The following is a 10,000-nucleotide window of genomic DNA, read 5'->3' on the forward strand; positions in this document are numbered from 1 at the left end:
CCCCCTCCCCTCCCTCCCTCCCTCCCTCCCTCCCTCCCTCCCTCAGACACTCTCTCTCACACCCTCCTCTCTCACACACACTCTCTCTCTCTCTCTCTCTCTCTCTCTCTCTCTCTCTCTCTCTCTCTCTCTCTCTCTCTCTCTCTCTCTCCCCTCTCTCTCCCCTCTCTCTCTCTCTCTCTCTCTTTTCCTCTCTCTCTCACTCCTCTCTCCCTCTCTCTCTCTCTCTCTCTCTCTCTCCCCTCCCCCTCCCTCCCCCTCCCTCTCCCCCCCTCCCCTCTCCCTTCCATTTCTCTCTCTCTCTCTCCTCTCTCTCTCTCTTTTTCTCTTCCCCCCCCTTTCTCTCTTTTTCTCTTTCTCTCTCTCTCTCTCTTTCTCTCTTTCTCTCTCTCGCCTTTTCTCTCTCTTTCTCTCTCTCTCTCTCTCTCCTCTCTCTCTCCTCTCTCTCTCTCCCCTCTCTCTCTCTCTCTCTCTCTCTCTCTCTCCCCTCCTTCTCCTCTCTCTCTCTTTCCCCCTTCCCCCCTCTCTCTCCTTCTCCCTCCCTGTCTCCTCTCCCTTTTTTCCCCCTTCCCCCTCCCCTCTCTCCCTCCCTCTCTCTTCCCTCCCCTTCCCTTCCCCCCCCCCCCCCTCCCCTCCCCCCCCCCCCCCCTTCCCCCCCCCTCTCTCCTCTCTCTCCCTTCTCCCCTCCTCTCTTCTCTCCTCTCTCTCTCTCTCCTCCTTTCTCTCTCCTCTTTCTCTCTCTCCTCTCTCTCTCTCTCTCTTTCTTCTCCCCCTCCCCCTCTCTTTTTTCTCTCTCCTCTCCTTTTTCCTCTCCTCCTCTCTCTCTCTCTCTTTCTTTTTTCTCTCTTTTCTTCTCTCTTCTCTCTCTTTCTTTCCTTTTCTTTTCTCTTTCTCTCTCCCCTTTTTCCCCTCTTTTTCCCTTTTCTGTGTCTCCCCTCCCCTTCTCTCTCTCTGTGTCTTCTCTCTCTCTCTTTCCCCTCTCCCGTGTCTTCTCTCTCTTTCTCCTCCCCCTCTCTCTCTCTCTCTCATTCTCTCCTTTCTGTCTCCTCTCTGTCTCCTCTCTGTCCTCTCTTTCTGTTTCTCTCTCCCCCCTCTCTCTTCTCTCTCTCTACCCTCTCTCTCTCTCTCTCTCTCCTCTCTCCTTCTCTCTCTTTCCCCTCTCCCTCTCCCCTCTGCTCCTTCTATCTCTCCCTCCCCCCCCCCCCTCCCTCCCTCCCTCCCCCCTCCCCCCCCTCTCCCCCTCCCCCCTCTTCCTCCCTCTCTCCCCTCTTCCCCCTCTCCCTTTTCTCTCTCTCTCTCTCCTCTCTCTCCCCCCCCCTTTCCCCTCTCTCTCTCCTCTCTCTCTCTCTCTTCCTCTTTTTTTCTCTTTCTTTTTCTTCTCTCCTTACAATTCTTATATGAGATTTGTGGGGCACATAAAATCAAAAGTTGAGAGTTTTAACATTTTGCAGGACTTTGAGAAGAATGCCCAGAACAACATAGAAACCATTCCAGTTGTTGGCTCCCACAACTACAACAGGAACTTCCACAACTTCCACCAAGGCATGGACCACGATCGGCACTTCAACCGTGGGAGGTACTTTCCACCCCGAGGGCAAGGGAAAGGCCGTGGCTGGGGCCGTGGCCGTGGCAGGGGTAGAGGATACCGGGGCCATAATGAGGATTATTCACAGCCTCCTCCAGCCAAACCAAGTGGTGCGCAGCTGGTGCTTCCGCAAGACAAATACTCAAAAAATGAAACACCTGAACAACCGAAGACCAAGGAAAAGATGAGTGCCCGATGGCGGCGGATACAAGGATCGGATAGTGAGAGTGACAGTGAGGATAGTGAATCCGACAGCAGTGACAGTAGTAGTGATAGCTCAGGTAGTTCTAGTGGCAGTAGTTCTGGTAGTTCAAGTGGTTCTGACTCAGACAGCGAGCCTAGTTCAGTGGACAAGCGGAAATCAAGCAAAGATATGAAGCGTGAAGGGGGTCCTGGTGACCGAAAGGGAGGGCCTTCAGCTCCAGTTAGTAGCCGGCAGAGACAGGTTTTGGGCAAACCTATGTCGGGTAAGTCCTCACCACCACCGCCTGGTTCATCACGGAATCTTCCTTCCCCACAAAAGATGAATGCCCCAGGCAGGAGAGGCTCAGCTAGTCCTTCTAATAAGTATCCTTCATCTCATCATATGTCACCGCATCATCTACAGAAAAGGGGATCCAGGAGTCCTCCCAGTCATCGCCCCTGGACCCCCCCAAGCAACAGGGGTCGTAGTCCCTTTCATAAACAGAAAGGCAAAAAAACCCCTTTTCCCAAAGGGGGCCCCAAAGGCATGGAAGGTCCTCCACCCCAAGATGTACAAAGTCATGTCCCCTAGATTAAGATCCAAAAGCCCTTCGGGACGTCGGCATTCAAGAAGCCCTCCATCTTGGAGCAGGACACGCAGTCCTCCACATGGTGGTGTTTCAAAGAGTCCTGTTCATCGTTTAAGAAGTCCCTTTTCCAGGAGAAGTTCTAGAAGTCCACTTCCAAGACATCTTTCAAGAAGTCCTCAGAGAATACCAAAAAGTCCATTGCAGCGTGGGAGATCCAGAAGCCCAATGCTGAGAGGGAGATCTAGAAGTCCTGGGCCCCTAGTTCAAGGATCCCTTACAAGAAGGGGTCAAGAATCCCCAACAAGGAGGGGGTTCAGGAGTCCCTTTTCCTAGGAGGGGGTCAAAAGTCCTTTCTAAGGAGAAACTCAAGGGTCCCTTTTCCTAAAAGCCCTACCTAAAGAGGTTTAAAAAAGTCCCTGCCCAAGAAGACTTTTTAAAAATCCGCTAAGTCATAGGGCCACAAGGAGCCCACCTCCTAGAAGAGGGTCTAGGAGCCCTCTGCCTCTCAAAACTTCAGGGGTCCATTCCTAGGGGCTTCAAGAAAAAAACCCCCCTCCCCGGCGAATTTAAGAAACCCTCCACCTCGTAGAAGCTCTAGAAGTCCTCTTCCTCCTCACTTTTCTAGAACTTCTTTGAGTCGCCGACTATCCCGAAGTCCACACAAACAGCGTCTGTCACGGAGCCCGCTTCCCCGAAGGCTTTCACACACTCCACCACCAAGAAGGTTATCTCGCAGTCCACTGCCTCGTAGAATTTCTAGAACTCCTCCTAGACGCATGTCACGTAGTCCTCCACCAAGACGCTTTTCAAGGAGTCCAGTTCACAGAGGTTCAAGGACCCCACAACGTAGGATTTCACGGAGCCCAATTCACCCACAGGGTCCTCTTTCTAGGAGTCCTAGAAGAGGTTCCAGAAGCCCTCATTTATTAGGAAGAGGGAAAATTGTGTCTCCCCATCGAGGCACAAGAAAAGGCCCTTTTCCTAGGAACTTAAAGAATGTCCCCCCTCCCATAGGACTTTTACAGTCCCGGCCCCACAGAGTGCCGAATTCCCGGGGGTCCAAATAGGAAATATACTCACAATCTCCTCCATATAAAGGAGCTCAAAGCCCCTCCAGAAGAGGTTTGCCATTAATGAGAACCCATAGCAGGTCACCAAGTCCTGGAGTGAAGGGTGATTGGAGGCATACTGGAAGGAGGTCAAGAAGCCCAGGCTCGTATAGAATACCTCACAGCCCATATCACAGGAATGCAGGAAGTTCGTCACCTCATGATAGAATTAGCAACTTGGCCTCACCTGTGAGGAATAGACCACCTCCAGGGGGACCTGATGCTGGACCAGTGAGAGGCCCATACCATAGGCAGAATTATACTGATAGATTCCCTGGACAGGTATTACCTTTATCAGAAAGGTCAGGAGAAATCTCACCACAGTACAGTAGTTATCCCATGGAAAGACCTGTACAGCCTCCATTGAATGGTCAGCAGCACTTCATGAATTACCGTGAGCTTGGTCCACCTCCTCAAGCAGGCCCCTCATGGCCACATTCTGATGGCAGATCAAATTCCACCCAGAGTTTCTGCCCAAAGTGTTGGAAGGGAGTTTTTTTTTTTAAAATTTTTTTTTTTTTTTTTTTTTTAAAAGAACAGTTTCCCAACGGGGACATCTTTTTTAGGGCCACCGACCTTTTGGGAATGATGGGGCCACATGGGCGAGGGCATGGATCACCTCCACCACACCACTTAAGACCAGTCTCCCCTCAGTCTCATCTTGGCCGACCACCACATATACCTGATCATCATGGAAGATTTGGCCATGACTTACCCCCAATGGATCTCAATGAACGCAGGAGGCAAATGTCACCAGGTCGACAAGGTCACAGGCCAAGGTCACGTTCCAAATCTCCTTACTCAGGCAGGCCTTATCCTTATCCCCCAGGTGAGAGAAGCGGGCCTTTGTCACCAAGAGGACGAGTGCCTCCCATGGCACAGAACAGGCGGGGCCCAAGAACTCCACCATTGCCTTCTTCCAGGAAAATGTCTCCAAGGCCAGGGCCTCGAGAGGCAGTGAAATCTCCCAGAGGTGCACAAACTGGTTGGTCACAGGACAATAAAGGGCCGGTTCAGGGTAGAAGACCCAGTCCATCTCAGTCCTATCCACATGAACGGGGCCCTTATCACCGTGGGGGCACAGGGCAGTCATCTGTGAGAAGAAACGCTACAGGAAACAGTCCTCCACCAGGTGCCAGAGATCAACCTAGGGGTCAGGATGATGAACACAAACCACAGTATCATGGAAGAAATCATTCACCAACTTATCAGAATGACAAGCAATCTGAAAATGTTAGGGAAAGGATTGGTGCAGAGTCAGATGACAAAAAGCGTAGATTAGATTCTCCAAGAAGATCAGAGAACAGGCAGAAATCCCCTTACAGAAACCGATCTCCTGGGCGATCACACCCGTTAAGGGGTAGCAGTCAGTCTGGGCGTGGGAAAGGACGTGGTACCAAAGGAGGTAGACATGCCAGTCCAGTTTCAGACCGCAACCGCAGACAAGTTGGACGCAAGCGTGATAATCTACCAAGGTAAACAACGTTCAAGAAGCCCCTCTGGACGTCAAAAGGCACCAGGATCATCCTGGGAGAAAAGAGAAGCCAAGAGCTCTGAAAGTTTTGGCAAAGAGGGAGTTGCATCAGCTCGAAACCAATCACCAGAAAGACATGGTCGGAATGGAAGTCCTTGGTTGGAGCCAGTGACACCTGAGAAGCAAAGCCATGGAACACGAGAGCATTCTTTGACCCCAGGAGAAAATGCCAATGAAGACCAGGAAAGGAAAGACCAATCGGCAAAAGCAAAGGCTGCAGAAGAGGGAAGAGAAGATAAAGAAAAACATCCAGTTGACCAGAAGAACCACCAAACTGAACCACCTAACAAGAAACATGAATCTTCGACAAGGGATGAAGGTAAACCATCAGTTGAACAAGAAAAATTAGAAGCTCGTCGAAAGAAATTCGAACAGAGTAAACCTGTTGTGCCTCAGGAGCCACGCAAGATCTTACTAAAATCCTCAGAGTCATCAAAATCTACTGACGTAGAAAATGCTGACAAGGAGAAAAAAGATGAAAATCAGAAAGATGAACATGAGGACAAGAAGAAGAAAAAGAAAAAGAAGAGGGCAAAGGAAGAAGAAGAATGACGATGATAATGATGATGATGCATCAATGAAAAATAAATCAAGTAAAAAGAAAAAAAAGGAAAAGAAGAAAAAGAAGAAAAGCAAAAAAAAGAAGAAGAAGCATAAACATTCAGATAATGAGAGTGAGGAGGAGGAGGAGAAAGAGACAAGTAAAACCAGAAATGTAAAAGAAGGTAAGAGTAATTCTCATTGGGATGTGTTCTTTTGATGGGATGCATTGTCTCTTTTTCTATTTACACCCACTCATATACAGAGAAACACGATTCACACACACACAAAGAAATTGAATTACACATTTTACTCTCCTTTTCAGGGAAAAAGGAAAACATTGACTCTTCAGACCTGCGGCATATGCTGAAGAGGAAAATAGAGAGTACTGAGAGTGGGAGAGGCAACAGCAGCAGTGGTAAACAGGACATGGATGAAAAAGATGAAAAACGGGCAAGGAGAGACAAGCATGAAGACAGGCCAAGGGTTTTGGTGAGGACCAAGAGCAGGCAGTCAGAGAGTACCAGGAAGAAGCATGGTAAGGAAGCACACTGTTTCAAGATATATATACCTTTAATCCTCTTGTATTTGCCTCCTGAAGCAAGATTTACAATTTTTAAAAATGTATTTATTTGTTTTATTTATTTATTTATTAGTATTTTTAATTTGCTTACTTATTTGTTTATTTTTTTTCTTTATCAAGCTAAAGGTATGTGTGAATTCAGGAGAATATAAGATCATATGAATTGCTATGTACTTTGCTAGCTTAATAGGTAGTTTGTCTTTAACACATTGGGGCTCAGTAATCACGCTGTTTGCTGTTTTTTTAAAGTTTGTTTGTTTGCACATGATGGTTCCACAATTCCAGATGAGATAGGTAGGTCTTTTTAATTGACTCCTTGGTGATTAAGCACTTGTGGATCCAAATAGGCCATGTGCAAAGACAGTTGATAAATGAAAAAATAGTGGACGTGAAGTGTATTCTGACCCTCCCGGCATCAGTGAATAATAAAATATTAGAATTCCTTTCATATATTCAACCTCTTGAAAATATTGTTGTTCTTAACCCAATTGGCATGGATGACAGGAATATGTACCCATTGTAATAATAGTTTATTAATTGTTTTTAGACAGATGGCTCTGCAAATGTTTAGTAACCAAGGAGTCAATTATTAGTCCTACCTAATACCTGTTTACCTTTTTCCTTGATTATTGGAAAAAAAAAATTTTGTCATTTTTGTCTTTATAGCTATTAGTTGTTTAATAACATTATAATAATTGTAATGCTGCTGGGTCGTTTTCCAATGCAAAAGCCCTTTGTCCTGGACTGTATTCATAATGGCCCTGGTCCCCGTTGCCGGGGATCTTGTTGGCTCCATAGCATGCATGACATGACTGTCATGCCTCCGGAAAATGGTGCACCGTGGCACATATGCACATGCCTCCTGGGATATAGGCCTGTCATTGCCATGGCATGTATGTACATGTCACCTGGCAGGAAAGGGTTAAGGAGACCATCACTCTCTAATCTTAACCCAGATATGACTGGGTATAGCATGTATGTACATGCCATGCCCACCGGAGTTTACTTTATTAATTACTTTTACACATAGATGGCTGCCCTTTTATGAAATCATCACTGAGCCAATTGCCTGTCTCGCCTATTTACCCTTCTCCTTGATTTTTAAAAATATTTTACGTTATTTTATATTGCTGTTACTAATGTCTATAACATTGTAGTAATTATAATGTCTATAATAAAGATAACACCATCAATATTCATAGCATTAGTAAAAAAATGTTTTTCCCACAATTTAACCCTTTCCCATTAGTGGCCAGGAGCTTATATCGTTGCCCTAGCATGCCAAATACCAGCATCCCATGCCATTTCTTCGTAATACTACGAAAATATGTTGTATTTTCATTTTCATTATTTTCTAAAGTTTACTTGCCCTACTTCCTGATAAATCGAGACTGAAGGGTATTTTTGTTGTTATATAGACTTTATAGTTGATCATTATTCAGTCTATAGTCTTAATAAAATAAGCAGTGTGTGGCATCATGGAGTTTTTTTTTTTTTTTTTTTTTTTTTTTTTTTTTTTTTTTTTTTTTTGCATAGTAAAAATGAGAAAGTGTTAAAAATCACACTTTCAGTGGCAGAAAAATAATATTTTGCCGTGATTGTAACAAAAAATAATTCATGGCATGTCCATAGATACACCATGGCATGTACATACATGCCCCCGGCAGATAGTCCCGCCATGCCATGGCATGTGCGTACATGCCACCCGTCGGGAATGGGCTAAGGAAAGGTGAAATCAGGTAAGGTCACAAGGTCTACTAATTGACTCATTTGTGGTTAAGCCCTAGCAGAGCCATTTACGTGCAGAGACATTACACACGAACACACACACATGCAGACATTTAAAGATATTGTTTGTTCAACAGCCATTTATTTCATTGCACAGCATTTTCCCGGCAGCATTGAGTTATTATGAGACCTAGGTCATTATAGAGGTGTTATATCCTGAGTTAAGTTAGTTTCATTTTGTAAATAAATAACTGAAATGAAATATAAATTTGTAATTTTTTTTTTTTTTTTAAATTCCTTTTATTAACTCAATGCTGCTGGGAAAATGCTGTGCTCTTTTTTTTTTTTTTTTTTTTTTTTTTTTTGTATGTGAAATGTCTCTGCACATAGATGGCTCTGCAAGTGCTTAGCCACAAAGGAGTCAATTAGGAGACCTTGTGACCTTAACTGATTTCACCTTTCCTTGGATTAGTGGGAAAAATGTTTTTTTACTAATGCTGTAAATATTGATGGTGTTATTTTCATTACAGACATTATAATTACTTTAATGTTATTGACATTAGTAACAGTAGTATAAGAATATTTTTGAAAATCAGGGAAAATGGTAAACAGGCGAGACAGGCAGTACTTGTATTTAGCTCATTTGGGCCAGTGCTGTCAGATTTACTGTAAAAATAAATATTTATTGGAATTTTCATGACAGTAAGTAATCAATTTATTTTAATAATTTAAAATTACATTTGTTTTGTAATGAAAATTCATTATTTTCTAAAATAAATAAATAAATAAATAAAATTAAGTGAATAAATAGATAAATTTAGAAAATCAGAAATGGCAGTTTGAATACTTAAATCAACAGTGATCAGATGTAGCGGTGCTCTACGGACCTGAATCACTCTAGCCACAGCTTGTCGAGAGCTTATAAATGCCAGAGAGTTACAAGATGTTGAGTCAGATGATTTATTTGGACACATGATTTCAACATAATTTTTCTATAAAAAGGAATAAAATTATTTTATTAGGTACATCTGCCCACAGAGTGGTGTATGGCTGCCCACTGAGTGATGTGCATTCACACACTGTATGCACATTGGGGGGGGGGGGACAAAAATTTATTTTTAAATGATTTCCCTATCAAACTCTGCCACAATGTATGTCAGGGTTGTCAAATAACTTTTTTATCACACACACACAAAAAAAAGACTTAAGGTGAAGGTTCTCTTAATAGTATAAGAAAGAAAAAAAAATCTGTAAACTCAATGAATAGGGAAATCAGGTGGTCACTATGGCCTACTAATTAACTCCTTTGGTATGCAACAAAATCCACAAAAAAACATAGTGGACAGTATATAATCCTAAGGTGATTTGAAAAGAAATAATAAACTGTCAATCTTGCAGATGGAAAGCCTCTCCTTGTGACTGTAGCATCTGGTGAAAATCGCCATGTCATGTCTGGTGATGTTGTAAGCAAACGTGAGTATTTGCTTATATATCATTGCATTTGAACTATTTCAGAATTAGTTTAAATTTTTTGTTTTGATAGAACTCAAGAAATATCAAGTATTCTATTTACTTTTAGAGTTGAAGGTTTAAGTTGAGTAAACTGTACAGGAAAAAAGCATCCTTGTCAGAGATGCAAACATTGCGTATTTAGATTTTGAGACTAAAGATCTGTCACTTGTCTTATCCGTGCTGTATCCCCTTTTCCCTTACCACCTGCAGGAGATGAAGGGAAAGGCTCTCAGCGCTTGTCAGTCCACCTCCGTCTAGGCCCAGCAAAGACATCTTGGGAGGAGGGCAAGTCTAGCAGCGTCCAGGGCAGTGGGAGCAGTGGCGGAGGTGGTGGAGCTAGTGGTGGAGGTGGCAGTGGTGGAGGAGGCAGCGGTGGAGGGAGACACAAAAGACGCGACAAATCCAAAGGACGGCAGAGTGGAGGAGGAGGTGCAAGCAACAGAGTGAAGCTGAGGCGTTGATGTGCTCTTTCAGCCTGGATGCAGGTAACACAAACATCTCATTGCCGCTGCTGCTGCACTCACCCGTCTTGAAGTGTGGAGAGCTCAGTGAATTTGTCTGTGATACCAGGTTTTACTGTGAGGGTCTCATTAATTTTTTATTATTATTATTTTCATTTTGAGAAAAATATGTTAT

General features: G+C 44.1%; 3 protein-coding genes across 3 annotated transcripts; all 3 read left to right on the forward strand.

Moving 5' to 3' along the window:
- Positions 1 to 1,449: 1,449 nt before the first annotated feature.
- Positions 1,450 to 2,603, forward strand: LOC119568344 (serine/arginine repetitive matrix protein 1-like; the record flags this gene model as incomplete). The annotated part of the gene is given in 2 exon segments (XM_037916799.1): positions 1,450 to 2,339; positions 2,529 to 2,603. Coding segments are annotated over 2 exon segments (965 nt in total), but the record flags the coding sequence as incomplete, so codon positions are not given.
- Positions 2,604 to 2,932: 329 nt separating this feature from the next.
- On the forward strand, positions 2,933 to 3,493 carry LOC119568167 (serine/arginine repetitive matrix protein 1-like; the record flags this gene model as incomplete). Its single annotated transcript, XM_037916585.1, is given in 1 exon segment — positions 2,933 to 3,493. A coding segment is annotated over 1 exon segment (493 nt), but the record flags the coding sequence as incomplete, so codon positions are not given.
- Positions 3,494 to 4,049: 556 nt separating this feature from the next.
- On the forward strand, positions 4,050 to 9,684 carry LOC119568169 (basic proline-rich protein-like; the record flags this gene model as incomplete). The annotated part of the gene is given in 4 exon segments (XM_037916587.1): positions 4,050 to 5,726; positions 5,867 to 6,079; positions 9,251 to 9,325; positions 9,575 to 9,684. A coding segment is annotated over 1 exon segment (897 nt), but the record flags the coding sequence as incomplete, so codon positions are not given.
- Between the last annotated feature and the right edge of the window lie 316 nt (positions 9,685 to 10,000).

This window comes from Penaeus monodon, chromosome 43 (assembly GCF_015228065.2).
Source record: "Penaeus monodon isolate SGIC_2016 chromosome 43, NSTDA_Pmon_1, whole genome shotgun sequence".
NCBI classification, from domain to species: Eukaryota; Metazoa; Arthropoda; class Malacostraca; order Decapoda; family Penaeidae; genus Penaeus; species Penaeus monodon.